Genomic DNA, 18661 nt, shown 5'->3' with positions numbered 1-18661 from the left:
GCTGTGAGAAGCCGAGTTTGCAAACCGAAATCCTTGCACCACAAGTCCATTCTAAAGATGGGGAGACCAGCGAGATTAAACAATAGTGGTACTGGTAAAGGCGTATGTCTGTTCTGGAGAATTGTAGCTCCATGTCTGCTCCACTCTTTTAGCTTGTAGTGCTATTTTGAAGCGAACTCGAAGATTTGGGACTAGCGTGAATCTTTTGGGTAGTCTAACATTTGCCTGAAAGATGAAATCTCAGAACTGTGAATGTGTGTTGGCAAAGCCCGGTATAAGTATTTATTGTGGCAGTGCCTAGTAAAAAAAAATGCTGCTGTCTTGGAAGTACATGATAATGTAAGTTCAATAATCTATTGATCTATCCTACAGGTGTTGGGCTGGATCCTGATCGCCAGCGTCATGTCATTTACTCTAGTATGCACATGCATCAGCCATTGCCGTTCCCCAGTCAGTTTTCTGCAACTCAAGTTCTGGAAAATCTACATGGAGAAGGAGAGGGAGATATTCGAGGCCAAGGCCAAGGAACATGCTGCCAAACTGGCAGAGAGGAATGTGCAAAGTTTCTTTGAGTGCACCAAACCGGAGCCTTTCCTGACTCCAGGAAATCGGGAATGGCATCAGATCTCGTCTCTCTATGCTTATAACACCAAGGGACAATTCTACAGTACCATACACAAATATGTTGAGAGCGCTGATAAGACTGCTAGCATCAGGTCCATAGAGGGAGATGTATTACCCCCAGTTCTAGTATTTGTGGATGATCTTGCAATGGGTGAGGCTGCTATTTAACACAAGGCGAGTTCAAGGTTAGGAGCATGAACAAGACATGAATGGATCAACACACTGCCTCAGGACTCAACATTATCTTTTTGCTGTAGTAATTCATTGAGGTATGTTGAAACATTTGGATGTGCCACCTACATGAACAATACACGGGCAAGCTATCCCATGAACCTTCTTCATCTTGACTGGACGATTCTCCAACTTGATTGCTACCTGCTTTCTTTTTGTGTGCAGATCCTCTGTCAGGAATGTTGTTGCCTTTTGTCACACTCAAACCATGACAAGTCCCCTTACGGATTCTTCGTTATGGACCTCATATGTGCCTTTTATACATCGCTTATTTGATAAATTGCTTATTTTAGATTGCTCTATCATTTAGATTGTATGGGGAATGTGCGGCCTTTTAGGTGCACAATGGCCAATAAGTGCCGTAGCCTGGACCAGGCAAACTCATCTTAACTTTTATTCACCAGTTTAGACTTACGGGTGCTAAGTCTCAGACTCAGGAAAAATAGTGTTAGGATTTAGCCTTTCGGCTTTTTATGTTTTTATTTATTTTTGATTTGTAAAGTCTGTAACATTTGATACCAAACACATTTTTAGGTCTCACCTGAGCCAGCACTTATAGCGCTGCTCTGGCGAGAGTTTTAGAAAGCGGGCTTTGGAAGTGCTAACCTAGTGGCTTTTTTTAGGCCTCCAGCTTGCGTTCGTGATGTCGTGCACGCGCACAGCTGCTAACCTGGTTTCTAGCATTCCTTTCCTCGCATGGCCGGCTTTCCTCCCCCTCTCTCACCCGCTCCTCCCCCTCCCTTACTGCATGGAAGATCGGTTGTGTTTCTAATCTTAGACCGCTTTCATTCTCTGCCTCTGCTAATTACTTCCACTTTCGCGGTGCCGCAGTGTAATGCTGCTCTGGTCTGTCTCATTCTCTCACGCTATCTCGTTCTGCCTCAGATCAGACTCTTCTCTTTGAGGTCTGTCCCGTGAAGTCCCTGGTGTAACTCGCTCACATCTGTCTCACTTGTTTATTTAATTGCGCGCCACACAACTCCCGGCCGGGTCGCGCTTGTTTTTTTTTTATCCAAAGTGTCGCGCTATCAGTTCTAAATGCGCTCCCTTCCCCACCACTCCATCCCACGCTTCACTGACGTGAGTCGGGCGCTGTCTTAATTGAAGGAATCCGGTCTCATATAGTTAACGGCAGCCGCGCAGCTCAACCATCTCATTTTTTAAATCACTTACATATATTACAGTTCCTCCTTTGTTCCCCCCAAGTCCCCCATCCATGCCCTGTGTGTGGCTTTGTATTAATCGGAGCGTCGCACTATCACTTTTAAATGCGCTCTGTATCTCTCCTTCCCCCACTGCAGGGACGCCCGCAAGGCAGGCGCTGTCTTAATTAAAGTCATATGGTCACATGCCCGCCCTCCCCACCGCCTTCTGTAGAGTATCAAGCCCACTATCAGAGGGACTCTGAACATTTACAACCTGTGCTGTTAACATTTCCTCTCTAAATCGAAGGGCAAACATGAACCTGTTTACCAGACGCATGGGAGGGTCGAGCAGCACTTTAGTGCTGGTATATTACAATGTGAAGTGAAGGAACAAACACCTCCGTTGTCACTTGTGTGAAGGCTGCATTGAAGCTGTCTGCAAACAAAAAGTGATGTGTGCTTTCCCTGCAGCCACTGACTAGGCTAGACGTGATTGTTGAAAGGTCAATGTAAAGTTGTGCACACACCCGGTAAAGTTAACCCCGCCAACTCTTAAAGTAAATCTTGTAGGGCAGAACAGCCTAAAGTAGGCACTTTAGCCTGTACAGTGGGCGGTTCGACTAGAATTCCCAGATATAGTCCACAGTACTTTCCTTTTCAAACCGAGGGTAGGGCCAAAAGATCGAAGCTGTGAGTAGAAGTAGTTCGACCTTCCTTAGCTCCCCTTTTAAGCCTCCCTCACCATTCTCTAATCTCCAGTGCCAGCTTATGTGCCTTTAAAAATGTATTTTGTTGATTCGGAATTGTGGCATCCTCACAGCCCGCAAAACCTCATTCTGCCCGCCCTCCCCACCTTTAGAGACAGAAATTGCAGTCCGATTAAGGTCTGAACACTTTCAGTATGCAAAGCGGGAGATGCTCACTTCGTTCTATGCGTGCAAAACTTTTCACATGGAAGGAAAAGCTGCTTATTTTTGCCTTGATTTTTGTCATTTCCTGATTTAGCAAGGGTTCTGCTAAGTAGAGTTGCAGATCACCATTCCGTTGTACAGCTCATCTACTGCCCCGTGACTTCAGGTTACACTGTAGTTGGTCAACCCACTTTATTCACTGGCTATCCGCCCTATGAGTGAGAGCATTTTGTTTGATCGCATGTGCACAGGAGCATGAGAAGGAGTACACTTCAGTGCATGTGCTGGCATGTTGTAGCTCTGGCCTGCTCCTTTATTTTGTATATGTTCCCACTCTTTTTCCACATTGCAGGTTTGCAAAATAAGCAAACACAAGCATTGGCATAGCCAATAGGTCTCGCCTTTGTGACCTTATAAGTGTTTAGACATGCAACAGTTGATGTTGTTGCACCAAGCAGATTGTACTGCATAACTAATATTTATAAGGTTCCAAAGGTGAGACCTATTGGCTATGCCAATGCTTGTTGAATTTCTGATTACTTTGGCCTTGTTCTTTTTTTTCCCCACACATTGTTGCTCACCTCTTTGCTGATAATGTTCAGGCACTGATACAATTTGTTCTAGTGGAGTGAAAGTAAGGGTCAGATGTACAAAGGGTTTTTTCGGGCACTAACCATCTGTTTAAGTAAAATACAGGGTTTGTGACCATTAGAACTCTTATATGTACTTATCTCATATTGCAATTTCAGAATTTTCTACTGAACTGCTAACTAGTTTTAAAAAACATTACTGAATCTCAATTTGAAAAGGATGTGTTAGGGGCCCCCCTTTCAAACTGCGATTCACTAACCTATATCTTAATGGTTTGCGACTGTAATCCTGGTGGCAAACCATAGATAAATCCATTCTAGACTCCCTAGTTGGGGTGATGGCTCATTTGCAGAGGGGAAGGAGTCACTTTTGGACGCCTTCACCTTACCACTGCCACCTCTCATTGAAATTTTCCGAAACTGAAAACTATTTTTTTTAAGCAACCACAATTCTATTTAGGATCCAGGCCTGCTTTCAAGAAAGTGTTCATTTCGGAATACAATCATCGGGCTGGGGGTTTGCTGTCCCTTGCAGACCACCATTCTTGTGATTGTAGCCAGTCACAGGGGATACCAAATTGGGACTAGCCTAATGAATATTCGTTAGGGAGGTTGTTCTACAACCCACAGTGATTAGTTCTTTTGTGAACTAACCGAGCACAAAGGTTGGTTCTAAACTAGAATAGTCACACAAAGGTGTTACACAGCTTACAACCATTAGTACACTACTCCAATATGCACCTTTTTAGCTGCTACTACATCGCCATATGGCTGCATCGAGAAAACCTTAATAGCACCATAAATATAGCCTGGACTAGCCTTTATCTTAGTAGGGCTCTAACACCCAGATTACTAGCATTGGAGTTAGAATAGTAAGTGAGGTTGCACTCCGGGCCTTTTCCATGTAAAGGTCATGTTAATGTAGCTCAGTTTAGGGAACAATATTATATATTTTGATTTGGGCCTAATGCAAACTAAACTGTCTCAAACCACTGCAGACAGTCTACAAACGGGACCGCTGAACATTACTTCAGAACAACAAAATCAGGGTCAGTGTACTAGGAACTATATTTGTAAAAAAGAGATGAGCAAAACTACCATTTTTATTGAACAATAAATATGAAGCACTCACTTTAATTTATTGTAGATGTATAAGGTGCTTACTGTCGCATGGAGTCTGCTTTACATTGCTAACTGGTGTGGGAAAGGGTAGTTTTTAGGATGGGAGAGGAAAGTTAACTGAAGCAAATAAGGGGAGGGTCAAGCAAAGAAAATAAAAGTACTGAAAACGGTGATAAGCAAGAGAAGTCACCATATAACATTAAAATTTTATTCATAACATAAACTTTAAGAGATGAGTTATTATGTTGACAATTTATTAAGGTGGACAAGTAAACAAGGAGAACCGAGCCAGTGCTGAGCCAACGGTCGGCTCAGGCTGCACGAGCCGAGCTCTGAAACGATTTGACATGTAAATTATGCATCTTACGTCACGTTAGACTATAAGTTTTCTTCAAAACTCAAAGTGCATTTCTTTCACATGAGGTAGCATTTCACCTTAGTACATCAGATTATTTGACAAGTATTTGTTAAAAGTGGGAGTTTTTAAACATGAGCAGAGAATCCTTCCTTCCTCCGCCCTGATGGAAATGCTATTAGTTAGCCAAGGGGCTAGCCAGTTGTCATGTATACTGTATATGTGGCCTAGATTCTTATTATAGATGGCTACTAAAACGCACACAACAGGTTTTTGTCTACAGCACACATCCTGAACTCAAGTATTTGAAGATTCTCTCTTATCTGATAGTGAACAAAAAGGATGCTCAATGAAATAAAGCATTTGCGTAGGATCATACAGTTTGGTCAAGCAGGGCGCCTGGGATTGATCCCTAATTTTCAAGTTTCACACTGTGCAATTTAGCTACAAGATTGGCCTTTCTTTCTTGCATCACAGGTTAATGCGCTATGGTTAATTGTTGGCATTTCAAATTAGAGAGTGGGTAACTGGTAGAATCCATACTTTATTTTGGGCAGTTCAGCATAGTGCAAACATTGCCCAAGGACATAACGGAGCTTCATAACAGATAAATACTATGTTACTAGTTCTTTTTTTTTCGGCACAGATATTTGCCGGGATTCACAGGATGCTGAGCAAAGGCCAGCATTTGAAGCCGGCTCATGCTGATACATGGTCAGCAGCTGTATCCACCAGGCAACATCGACTGCAGAAGCTTGGCTTGTTTTGGTCTCTGCGTTCCTAGGGACCTCGAGGTAAGCCAGACATTTGGCTCAAGCTTGGCTCGAGATTTCAGTGGCTCTCCCACCACTACAGTTTACAGACGTGCAATGCTTAATTTTAGCTGGTGGTTTCTGGTGCTCAGCACAAGCACTTAACTCAGCACCGGCACTTGTGACAGTCTGCCACAAGGTGGTGCTGTCTGGCTAATTGAGAGGTGACCAAAACAACAGTTAATTATTAACTCAATGTATATTAAAAATTACTATTACCTGCCGCCCAAGTCCATCTTATACCTTTGGGGACCTGGAATAGTCCAAATTGTCACACTTGTAGGAGTGTGATGGTTAGTAGGTGTGTTGTTACTATCATTAGCAGCATGGTAGGGGCAATCTGTGGTGCAAGCTGCAGTGGCAAGAGCTCTGGCACTAATTGTTTTACAAATTAAGCACTGCAGCCATGTGAGCCAAAAGAACGTTGGCAGAACTTTGCATTATTGAGTTTGAAGGCGTTGCTTGACAATTCTTGAAATGAGTTGCAAGGAATTCACTGAAGGATTATGCTTTCATAGGTTTTTTGTTTTTTTTTGTCATCTTACCTTATTTTAAATAAACATATGGACACCCCTGGTCCGGTCCATCCATGCCCCAAGTGTGTGGTGTCCTTAGTTTTTTTCTTCCTTGGGGACTCCCATATTAACCAAGATTTCAGGATTTGTTTTTTACTCCTGCATTTTTAAACTGTCCAGTTCACCTTTATATCTTTTATTGCACTTTGTCATGTGAATGTTGGTCGTTGTTAGAGTGGGTGTTTCTGCAACAGTTTGATCAGGAACCCCAGTTAAATTTGTGAGTTACCTCAAGAAGTCTAGCGTAAACTGTGAGACATTACATTTGTGAAGTGGAGGATTACGGCTTAAAGGACAATAGCCGGGGGCTGGCCTATAAAGTGGAGTAAGTTGGGTAGCTGTGGGCACCTGAAAGGACTGGCACTGTGTGCAGAATAGATGGGAAGAGTGTAGCTGTTAAACCTGAGTGGTTTGGATAGGAAACTGTAGTGAAAAGAAAGGTAGACAACAAAAGGCACTGTTTGAGAAGGGAAATAAACGGGGAGTGGGTTAAACATTGCGTAGAAACAAATGTTTTTTTATTATTTTTTTGAGTTTTATATAGCGCAAACTAAACCCCGAGACATCTGGTATCAGAGCGCTTTACACTAGCACCAGTGACATTACAGAAGGACACATTCATTTATTGTTAGGCACTGGGCAATTACGTGATTTGTCCAGAATCACAGGATGTTAAGTGTCGTTGCTGCGACTCGAACCTGGTTCCCCAGCTTCCAAGTCGACCGCTCTAACCGTAAGGCTACATCCTCTCTCCTTAAATGTTAACATTGCTTTGTAAGAAGAATATTTTCTGACCAATAACGCCAATGATTGAGTGTGCAGATGTAACCCTCCAAAGCTTAAAGGGCTAGATATTTGTTTAATTATCACTGTATGGATGAGGTGAAATCTTTACACCATACCCTGTATTCTTACTTTTAATTAGTTCTGTTTATGTATTATGATCGGCTTTGAATGTTCACCTATGGAGAGTGCTTTTAACCAGAGGTTTATTTTTTCTGAATGACAGCATGTGTAAATGTAAATCCTTTGTCAGAATGTTCTTTTGACAGTCATAGCTCGAGCATCATGCACTGTCTCAGTAGAATGTGGGAGCCTAGTGCTGACTGCAAGAAAAGCGTATCAGCTGCGAGGCCAGAGTTAGAATATTTATTACCACAGAGGTATAGAGGCCACATGCAAATTTTCTTCAGTTCACCCAAACATGCCGTGTTCTGGATATTCTCTCTGGTGCTTTTAGGTCGAGCCTAGCGCAGCGCGCATGCGCTACTCTGCGAGACTTTATGTAAGGGCTTCAAAAATCTGACCACACTCTTGTGCGTGTGGTTTTGTTTTTGTCACAGGCTATTGGCCTTTGGGTGCGTCTTTCTAAGAAAGACAGCGCGCAATTAGGCAATAGCCGATGCATGTCCCACCTTTCTCAAAAATGTAACCGCCCATGGCCTATTGCTTGCGGTTACCCGCATGGGCGCCATCTGTTTTGAATTATCGTGCCCAGACACGATAATTCAAAACAGATGGGCTGCTGCTTGCTCTCGTGCGCCCTCTTTGGTTTCCCTCTCGCATGCGCACACCACTCGCGGGCTTGGTTAATTTTCGTTCTCCTGCTGGCTTCCCTAGGCTGGAGCTGCCTCCTCCTCCCTCCTGCTTTTTTTTAGGTCGAGGTATCGAGAGGGTCTCGAGCTGAGCCAGGAATATAGTTATGAGCTCGCTCTCCCACTTCTAAATGTGAAACTGCGTGCCAGATCTCACATAGTGTGCTGTGTGAGCTCCGCATATTCGCACATAGTTCTGAACATGTTCACCTCCTAAACAAAATGCCCTGTATGTCTGGCAACAAGCTGCAGCGTGTGACCCTGTGTAAACTTTCACAGTTCACGGGCTGGTGATGGGTTTCACTATGCATGATCTTGCATGCGCTTGATAAAACACAAAAGGTTTCTTATTGTGTATGCACTAATTTTCTCAATCAGTCTGCCGCGGAGCCAGATCAGAGGTCTGTCTCTCCGCTCCCGTTGGGTGGTGTGAACGAAGCAGTTTCTCTTCCCTTGCTCGCAGAGCAGCCTCTACCCCTGACATTCACAGCGTGTTCGCACAGTGTTTGCCGGCAGCAGAGAACCAACAGGAGGGCCGCCCCCTCCCCCCGTCCCTCCTCCCGTGGCATCCGTTTCAGTGACGCACTGCCCTGTCATGGATACAGGCGCTCTCTGCCAGGGGCGCGCTCCTAACGCTGTGAATTACTGTCAACAAATTGTGTCGCTTCTTTCCCAACGGACAACTTCCTAGTGGACTAGTCACATTGAAACCATTTTCAGCTACATATCTGTGATCGGCAAACGTACATCCCCGCTGCCTAAGCCTGGGGTTGTGGACATGGTCGTCATACACAAGGGTTTTTAGGAAAAGCACTTTAGATATGACAGCACTTCACCCAAATCAAACGGAGGCCCAGTCAAGCCAAGCGGAATTTGTGATTGTCGAGCGTGTGTGAGATGCAGATCCGACTGCCTGTCCTCGTCTCCTGCTTATGTTTAAACTTGCCTCGCATGTTGTACTGCGTGCTTTATGGAGTCACTGAAATGCCACAGGGGCCGACTTTGAAGCTGGGGAACCAGGTTCAAATCTTGCGGGAGGCTCGAGCACCCTGTGGTTCTTGACACATCACTTAATTTCCCCGTGCCCCAAAATGAATGTGTCCATCTGTAATGCAACTGGTGCTCATGTAAAGCGCTCTGATACCTTCGGGTCGAGTTTGCGCTATCCACTTCCGAAGCCTTTCTCGCAAGGGGTGAATAACTCACACACCACGTTGGTGCCTCTGAGAGGCCCGGAGAGCACGTGCAGTCGGTTATTTGTGTGGCAGTGTCTATGAAATGCCAGGAGGGCACCTGTCAGGCTGCAGCATCTGTAAGGTCAGTAGGACAATCAGTCACCTTGTCAGGCCAGTAGATTTAGGTGGGCAGGGTCCGTCGGTGTTTAGCCTCAGTAGTAATTAAAAACGCACATTGAAATGGATTCTCCTTCTGACAAATGAACTGATCAACTTCTGCACAAGGAGCATTGAAAACGGTATATTACTAATCAGTTCCAGTTTTAAACTACACCTTTTTTTTGCATTCCTTTAGAGTGTTGTGTTTCTGTATTTTTTCACACAGCTCATCATTCTTGTATAGCACATACCTTGAATTGAGTCGCCTCTAGGCGTTTCTCACAGTGCCTGTCGGTGGGACAAAAAAGACGTTCAGACTACATAGCCATCCAATCCTTGGCCTCTCTGCAGAGCGCACAGAGCAATGGCCATCTGTTTCAGTCGCAATTGTGATTCAGTGTAAATGTGTGTGATGGAGGTACACAGTTGTCAACATATTGACAAGGTGAATGTAAAAGACCGGCAAGTGGGCGTGTTGCAGGTAAGGAAGCGATAAATATCATGGCTGAACAATGGTTGCCCAGGGTGCTCGGTGACAGTTCTACAACAAGAGTCCAAGAGAAGATGGCTTGCCGTAACCGGAGCAGGCGCTGTGACTCCCCTTGTGCTGGATTGCACATGTAGCGCTTGAGCAGTGGTGGCAAAAGAGCGCTGTAACCTGCTTATCTGGATACCCTTACTGGTGACAGCGGAGCAAACTCATCCTCAAGGTAAGATGGCAGCAGTACGCGCCATGAAAGTTCTAAGCGCTTTAAATGATGTTTGTGAATTGCTCCAGGGTGTACACTGGAGGAGACTGAACTTGGCCTCCTTCTGCTGTGTTTACGCAAAAGTAAAGAGAGCTATGGCAGTCTGTGGCAGAATCAGTTTGCTCTATGTCTTGTTACCAGGCAACATTAACGGTGCAAGATGAGTTTGTTTATTGCTTATTGCTTCATTCTTTTTAAGTCTTGTTGTGAATAGTACTTAGGGTCTTGCCTATACTTTGAAAAATAAAAAACCCTGTGCTACTCAGATTAGCCAGGAGAGGTTGACCGAGGAGGAACTGAACCACAACATACGTTTCTTTCTGCTTTACTCAGTATAACCACAGAGCTCCTGATAAAATTCAGAGGGGGGCCCCTCCATGCACCTTGCAGGGGGCCCCCCTCTCAAATTTCGTTACGCCACTGAGAGGAATACAACAATTTGTACATCGTCCACCACCCTTGCTTCCTCTTGCGCTCCTCACAGCCTGCCACCACTGCACAAGAGCTCTACGGTGGCCGGGAAGTAACAGACAGACAGGACAGGAGAAGGGGCTGCAAGATGACCTCATTCATTGTCCAAAGAGAAGTATGTTGGTGTGGAAGTGTGTCTGCAGACTTGTGTACAGCACAGCTTAAAGACATAGGCAAAGTTAATATCTCTGGCTAAACACTTATAAAGTCCCAAAAGCGAGACCTATTGGCTATGCCAATGCTTGTTTTTTATCTGAGCACTAACCACGGAATCTCGATCTTGTACAGAGAGACATCCTAATCTCCAGAACAAATGGTTTGTGGAAGCCGCGGACTCTGTGGTTATTAGCACCAGCTGAACAATCAGGATTTTAGTGGCAGTGTGGTATGGTTGTGATCCCTAGACTTGACTGAACAAGAGAATGAAGGGCTCAAATGAGTGAGTGTGTGTGTGTGTGTGTGTGTGTGTGTGAGAGAGAGAGAGAGAGAGAGAGAGAGACACACACAAGATTACGTGTGTGTCACTAAATAGATGGTGAGGAAGGGTTCTGATCACTGGTGAAATGTTGAAGTCGATAGTCCTTGTGTGTTTCAAACACAATTACAGTTCGCCAAAGTCCAACTGGGATTTAAAATAAGTTTCCTATGGGGTATCTGAGAGAGCCGTGCTTAGACCAGGGGTCTCCATCCAGTTCTGTAATAAAAGCTAGTTATGGTCGATGAACAACACCCCGAACTACTAATAGTACTAGTGTTGTAATAGTCTCCAGATCGGACAAGATTGCAGTAGTAGCCATCCCATTCGAGATTGCTAGCCATGATCATCCCAATGCATCCCGCAGACTAGCAGGCAGTAATGGAAAAAGGCTTTGTCATTTTGGAATGCCTTTCCATAAGTAATGCGTAATGGCTATAGCTTGAATGCCCCTGACACCAAGGTAATATTATTAGTACGCTTTAAATGTAATTTGGGAACTCAATTAATTTTCTCCAAGGTTTGTGGAAGCCGCGGACTCTGTGGTTATGAGCACCAGCTGAACAATCAGGATTTTAGTGGCAGTGTGGTATGGTTGTGATCCCTAGACTTGACTGAACAAGAGAATGAAGGGCTCAAATGAGTGAGTGTGTGTGTGTGTGTGTGTGTGTGAGAGAGAGAGAGAGAGAGAGACAAACACACAAGATTACGTGTGTGTCACTAAATAGATGGTGAGGAAGGGTTCTGATCACTGGTGAAATGTTGAAGTCGATAGTCCTTGTGTGTTTCAAACACAATTACAGTTCGCCAAAGTCCAACTGGGATTTAAAATAAGTTTCCTATGGGGTATCTGAGAGAGCCGTGCTTAGACCAGGGGTCTCCATCCAGTTCTGTAATAAAAGCTAGTTATGGTCGAGGAACAACACCCCGAACTACTAATAGTACTAGTGTTGTAATAGTCTCCAGATCGGACAAGATTGCAGTAGTAGCCATCCCATTCGAGATTGCTAGCCATGATCATCCCAATGCATCCCGCAGACTAGCAGGCAGTAATGGAAAAAGGCTTTGTCATTTTGGAATGCCTTTCCATAAGTAATGCGTAATGGCTATAGCTTGAATGCCCCTGGCACCAAGGTAATATTATTAGTACGCTTTAAATGTAATTTGGGAACTCAATTAATTTTCTCCAAACATCAGCTTATGAGTTCAGGAAATACATTTTGGTTTAGAATGCACAATTTTCAATTTTGGTGTACATATATTAATTCAGTTGAGCAAACGTTTCTGATTTAGTAGGCTAGGCTGGACGTAGGAAAGCTACTTTCAGGTAGCTGGATAGCTACCAGCAGCTCACGAGCTACGTGTTGGAGAAGCCTGGCTTAGACGGTGTACTCATAGCTTCTTTATTAACACTTTAGTTGACCAAGACACATTGAATGCCCAAAAGGGGATCTCAACTTATTTAAAGCTTAAGGTCAAAAAACGATTCAAATTGTCTACAAGGCTGTCAGCCATATATTCCAATCTTTAGTAAAGAGATTATTCTAGGAGTGGTGCCTGGGCCTTGTTGAGATTTTTTGAGTCTTCCATTGGACCCTGCCAATTACAGAGTGCTGCTGTTTCCTGAATGTAAGTTAGTATCAAGTGGTCCTTGATGGGGCTGATCAGGAGGACCCTTTTCTATTACTTAAAGGCATTTAATAAGGATGATAAAAGGCAACACTAACAAAAACATGTAAATCTGTGTAGAATATGCAGAAAATGGAACCGTGCACAATCTCCAGAAACAGAGATGTCATGTTGGCCCATAATGACATTTAAAGGATATGTTGTCACCATAAACCAGGAAGCCAAATGCTGAGTTGCTTGGCAATATTACCAGAACCCCACTATGACAATATAGGGTCATATTACATGTTACACATTTCATATTTTGATGTGTTCATTTTAGAATAGTTTGATTGAAAGAAAAGGAAGCTACAACATACTGCATTATGCTGTCTGGTTATCTGCCAAATATCAGATGAAAAAAATTGTAATTTTGTCATTAAGAGGGTTGAGATTGACGAAAAAAGTGCACTTCGTTAAAAACATTCTGTAAGCAGCAGATACAGATTATTGAAGCTGTTCTCTGCAAGGTACAGCTAACCAAGAGAATTGGCTGGAATTAGAATATTCAGGCTTTCGCCAATAGATGCTGATTTAATAATGGATGTTGGCAAAGCTTTGTGTTTGAGCTGTCATAATGATGATGTAAAAATCCCTATTTAGGAGGGACCCATTAACCATTTTCCTTATTTCACAGGGACAAGTGAAATAATTTTGATATTTCACAAGAGTGTGAAATATGTATTTATTCCCCTGCATTCTGTGCAATTAAAGCACCCAAATGTGTAGTCTATCATATGATGCACATCAAAACTTTTAGCAAATGAATTAGATCGAATCCTAAACACCCAATATGTAAAAAGTATTTGATGCTGTTTACTCTGTAAATTACATTAGGGAGTGGTGATGTCTTCACCCACCATTATTTTCTCAAGTTTTTATCCGTTTGTAAGACTCTGCTAGCTAGATGTACTAAGGCTGTTTGTGGTTTCAAAAGGTACGATTCGCAAAATCAGACCGTTTGCAACTGCAAAATGGCCTTTTGGTATGGACCAAACACAAATTATGATTCGGTAACATGTTTGAAGGCGCTTGTTTAGGGCGTCCCTTTCAAATAGTGATTCAGAATAGGAGGTAGTAATGTTTTGCTTCTAAAATCCGGTTGCAAAATATTAATACCTTACCAACTACATAAATAAAGCGATAACCCATTTGCAAACAGGGAGGAACCCCCAAGGGACCCCTTCCCCTTTGTTAATGTCGAGAAATACATATTTTAAGAGTAGGCAGTGGTCTTAGGGACCATTGCCTACTCTTAAAAAATGTTTGTAAAACTTTTCATTTTTGTTTTTTAAACAAATTCGGTTTTCCTTTAAGGAAAACAGGATGTTTGGAAGAAAAAAAAGATTGCTTTATTTAAAAGCAAACACACATATGGTAGCCTGCTGACCCCAGCAGGCCACCATCCCTGTGATGGCAGCAAAGCATACTGGGTTGCAATTGCGGTCTATGTCATTAATATTCATGAGGTAAGTCAAATTGTGAGCCACTACGATTTAGTATTTTGTGATCCCACCTATTATTACATAGGTCAGGTTGCAAAATACCACACTAGTCACAAATTGTGACCAGTGTTTAGTACATCTGGTCCTATGTTAATTAAATGTAAGTGTAAAAAACTAAAAGTATACCCTTATTAAAAATTACAGACACTGATATTAGTTTTACTTAAAGGTATTCCAATGGGAGCCCAGTAATGCTTGGCCTTAGGGCTCTGAGTGCTTCTCCCTTCTCTATTTTACTAGACCGCATTTTTTCGAGTGAAATTAGAAATCTAGGCACACTTGCTGAGCTTCACTCACTGGCAACCTGGGTGTTGCACAGAGCTCTAAATTTAAAGGTAGTCACCAAAAAGATAAGAATAGTTCACTTGCAGTTTATTGGCCATTTTTATTGAATTCGGTGCAGCGTGCTGGTGCTTTGATAAAGCAGCCTCCTAGCATAACCTAGTGGCGCTGGTGTCAAAATACTACAAAATAGCTCAACTTAAGTAGATAAAATGTTTTTGGGCTTCGGATGCTGAAAATGCTTGCTCTGTTTTTGTGGCATGTGCATGCTACTTGTCTCCAACTATATTACACCTGTATTTATCACGCCCCAATGCAAAAAGGGGACTCCGGACATATCCCTGCACTACGTGGCAGGCACTGCATGGTGCCTGCCACGTAGTGCAGGGATCTGTCCGGAGCCCCCAACACCTAAAACTAAGGGCCAGGGGAGAAGGGGGGCCTGCTATGGGTCCCCAATGTCCCTTTCAACCAGCCTTTTCATGACAGGTAAACCGCCATGAAACGGCTGGCAGAGAGGGACATCATAATCCCTACGGCAGTGCCTGGTAGGCATCATCACCGTTGTAGAGATAAGATTCCCCTCCGACGCACCGGTGGGCTCAAGGAGCTCATCTGATTCATGTGGCGGTCGGTCTTTCCGACCGCCAACTATCCGCCCGTCATGGTAATGTGGTGGGCGGATAACATGGTCTCGATTGCAGTGGGACCGCCACCAACTGGCTGTTGGTGGCGGTGCCATCGTCATCATAATCGGTCCCTAAGGTTCTGAACAGAAAATGCACTGTCAGATCTGGAAGTGGATTCGTCAATTTTCCTTAGATTAGAATGACGCTGTATCTTTGAACTGAGCAAAGCTGATGCGGGGTTCCCCATTTCATACTTTGTATTATACCTTAAATGCTGCTTGTTCTGTATTTCATGTACTTCACATATCACTGTTTTACTGTGATTTTTTTATTTTTATTGTCTTTTAGACTAAAAGGCTTGTGTCAAAAGCTGATAAATCTGTTCTTTAAAAAAGCATCGGCGGAAAGAAACCCCACAAAACCTAAATCACTTTCCTGGATTAGAGTACGTCTCTCTAGACCATTGAGTTTCGAATGAGCATGTGTGAAGTTACAATCTGAATTGTTGCACCTGAGCAAAACTTTATCTGCAGTTGAAATGTCCAACAATAAACGTATTTAATGGGATTTGTTTTGTGAAAACCAGCAACTGTGGTCAATTACATGAAGAAAGGGTAGCAAGAGACTTCACAACTATCATTAACATTTGCAGTAGTAGGTGTTAGCTTACTTGCTGAGCATGTCAGAAAGGTTCCCTTCATAGAGGTTACATTAAACACCATGGGCCATATTTATGACCCAGTTTGCGTTGCCCTTGCACCACGCAACGTACTGCAAGAGCGACGCAAACCTTAAGTCAGATTTTTTAAGCCACTTTGCTTTGCCTTGAGTGGCTCCAAAAATCTATAGTAACGCAGCTCAAATTGCTGCGTTGTATTACTTTGCCCTGGGAAGGCATTCCATAAACATTGTATGGGTGTTCCCACGCAACTCTCATGGAGTTTGATGCATTCTCAGATTTACAAAACCTTATAAACTTGGTAATGCGCCAAAACATAAGCCTCCCCTGCAGAGGCGTAACAAGAAGAAATATCTTTATTTCTCTTTGTTACTTCCTCTTTCTATGTGTGCTGCAGAAGATAGAGGAATATGTCTCTCAGGATTGTTTTTGACTTACGCTGTGCCACTTTTGATAAATATACACCCAGTATGTCGATTGACTTACACCCCTCTACAGCTTGCTGACCAAGAACCATTCACAACCTTACCATTGGAGAGACACACTCATTGATGAACTAGATGCGGTCTGTTTCATATACAATCCATTCTTTTAAAGAGTAACAATTCTAGCTGAAATATAGATTACAGGGAAACTTCCCTAGCCCCTTCAGACCATACAGCCAACCATATACCTCCACTCCGGCCAATTAGGTAGTGATTACAATTTTGTGTCACATATACATTGATCTTCCAGATAAAATATGCTGTATACTTAAGGCAATATTTGGAAAACGACTCCTTCAATACTCATTCAGCAGTGTTGTCTCTTGCCGTAGTGCCGGTACACTCGCTGAGTAGCTGTTTGCTGTACAGAACCAGTCATTCATTCACTCATTTTTTCCTTTTTTTCAAAAAGTTTTCTCGAGTAAAATATGTTTGCTGGGACATCTCCAAATGGTGAAACTGCAACTGTATTGTTTTCAAATTCACATATAAATTGCCAAAGCTTTGTAGCCCCCTGAAGACCCTAAATTGGGAAGAACCCCAAAATTTGACTGATTTAAACATAGAAGTATCATAATTCTATAATTACGGCTAGCCTTTATGCATGCTCTCTCGAACTCTAGTTTTGTGAGGTGCACAGATTTTATAAAGAGCAAACGTAAACCAGGAAAACAAAGTTTCAGATTTTTCTTAGAAATGCATAGTGAATCAGACTTATTGTTTTTCTTTCCTTTAGCCTATTTTCATTGTCCTGTTGACTGTGGGAATAACACTTTGGAGTGATGCTCTCTCACCACAGTACCTAACTGCTTACTATTGCATTTGAAGGAACTTAGGAATTATCTAGAGTTTGGCGAATAAATACTGCATCACAAACATGACGCATCTCCTGCCTGCCTTATTACAGGTGCATTATAACCTAATGCACTTATAATACGGCGGACAAAATATCTGTCACGTTTGTGATGCAGTACCCCGCCGCCCCCACCCCCCACACACACACTAAATCAGGCCTTTAGCTTTCTGCACCACAGTGAGAAAGTGAATCAAGTTAAAATATTGGGTGGCCTAAATGATAATTATGTACCGGGTGACTTGAATTGTGTGGCACTGGATGGCAAAGTTATACAGTAGGGTTGAATACATTATACATTATATGTAGCTTAATGCAACGCATTCTGTAGCAGTATTTAAATATTTTATGGACACATATTTCATCCCTTATTACCAGTGTCATACCTGAATACAGCAATCAGTAATTGAAAGGTAACCATTCAACATTTGCAAAGTGAGTCGTGTGGCACTAAATAAGGGCTATTGTTTGGTGTTTTGTTCGTTTCTGTTTTTTAGTAACATTTGATCTATATAAGCTAGTAAACAACAAACTATTTGTTGTAAAAACTACAAATTTTGCTGCAGATTGTGGATGTAGCAAATTCATAATTAAGAGGATAACGCAGCAGCTGCAGGCTTGCATTGTTCCAGTGACGCCGATTAATTAGGCCGAATGAACTCGATGCAGAAAGTGTTGTCTTTCTGTGACAGCCAGCTATGATCAAATGAAAGTGTGTCGAAGCTCGTTGCGCCGCTGTTACACCATCTTTGTTTGCTTTCTCCTTGTGCCCTTCGCCTGAGCTTGCTGATACTATGATGGAACATAAATTCCACCCTGAGCATAGATGGCAAGTAAATTATGATGTTGCTAAAACCACACACACATGAATGTTATACGAATAAACATCATAATCTTGATTGTCTGCTAACTTTCACATTAAAAATGGCTTCCTATAAACCCAATTATTTATCACATTACTTTACTGTAAGTTCAAACCAGGAGAAATTATGTTTTTGAAAATGTACTATTTACTAGGTCAACTGTAGTTCTCTTCAATCTGGAATCTAATACCGGGCCTGAGCAGTGAACACTGTACATAAATTATTATTAATAATACATTGATCTATTAATTCCATCTGCTGTACTATCAAAACAGCGAGCGCATTCCAAAGGTTCTGAATTTGGTTCCTTCTGTCCCTGTGTTAGTTATTTCCCGACTTCATTTGTTTTTTTTGGGCTTTTTGTCTTCAATCTTTCGCAGGAAGAGTATTCCGATTTCTGTCACTTCGTCACCTTTCAGTCTGTCTTGGATGAACCTTACATCAGCTGGCAAATGAATCTGGAAAAGAAAAAGGGACAATCAATACATTGTCAGTTTATGAGTTGAAGTTTTGTTGTAAATCCTCATTGATGCATTTTTTTTGTACATTGGCCACCCTTCACACCATGTAAGATAATATTACTACTGGACTCCCTCTATGAACGTTTATGAACAGTACATGAATGTTTTGATTTGTTACCAATCATCTGAACTGTGTTTACCCTCTAGGTGTAGAGGAGCAATCTAAAATAAAAATGCACGTTTATTT

General features: G+C 42.6%; 2 protein-coding genes across 3 annotated transcripts in view; one reads left to right on the top strand and one right to left on the bottom strand.

The window, feature by feature from the left end:
• Positions 1-18029, top strand: part of LOC146821228 (calcium homeostasis modulator protein 6-like) — a 93679-nt gene extending 75650 nt beyond the window's left edge. Inside the window, exon 2 of the mRNA XM_085612166.1 lies at positions 373-18029. Within this exon, the coding sequence (XP_085468292.1) occupies positions 373-792 (420 nt within the window). The 3' untranslated portion in view covers positions 793-18029. The remainder of the gene's footprint in view (positions 1-372) is intronic.
• Positions 18030-18077: 48 nt separating this feature from the next.
• TRAPPC3L (trafficking protein particle complex subunit 3L) overlaps positions 18078-18661 on the bottom strand; it is a 663369-nt gene continuing 662785 nt past the window's right edge. For both annotated transcript variants that reach the window (XR_014963137.1, XM_085612167.1), the window contains one exon: positions 18078-18411. Coding sequence is in view for 1 of the 2 variants with exons in the window: in XM_085612167.1 (XP_085468293.1) it covers positions 18292-18411 (120 nt within the window). In the remaining variant the exon portion in view is untranslated. The remainder of the gene's footprint in view (positions 18412-18661) is intronic.

The sequence above is a fragment of the Triturus cristatus genome, chromosome 6, assembly GCF_964204655.1.
Source record: "Triturus cristatus chromosome 6, aTriCri1.1, whole genome shotgun sequence".
NCBI lineage: Eukaryota > Metazoa > Chordata > Amphibia > Caudata > Salamandridae > Triturus > Triturus cristatus.
Note: the sequence above shows the minus strand (reverse complement) of the source record. Positions and strands in the feature narration are given on the sequence as shown.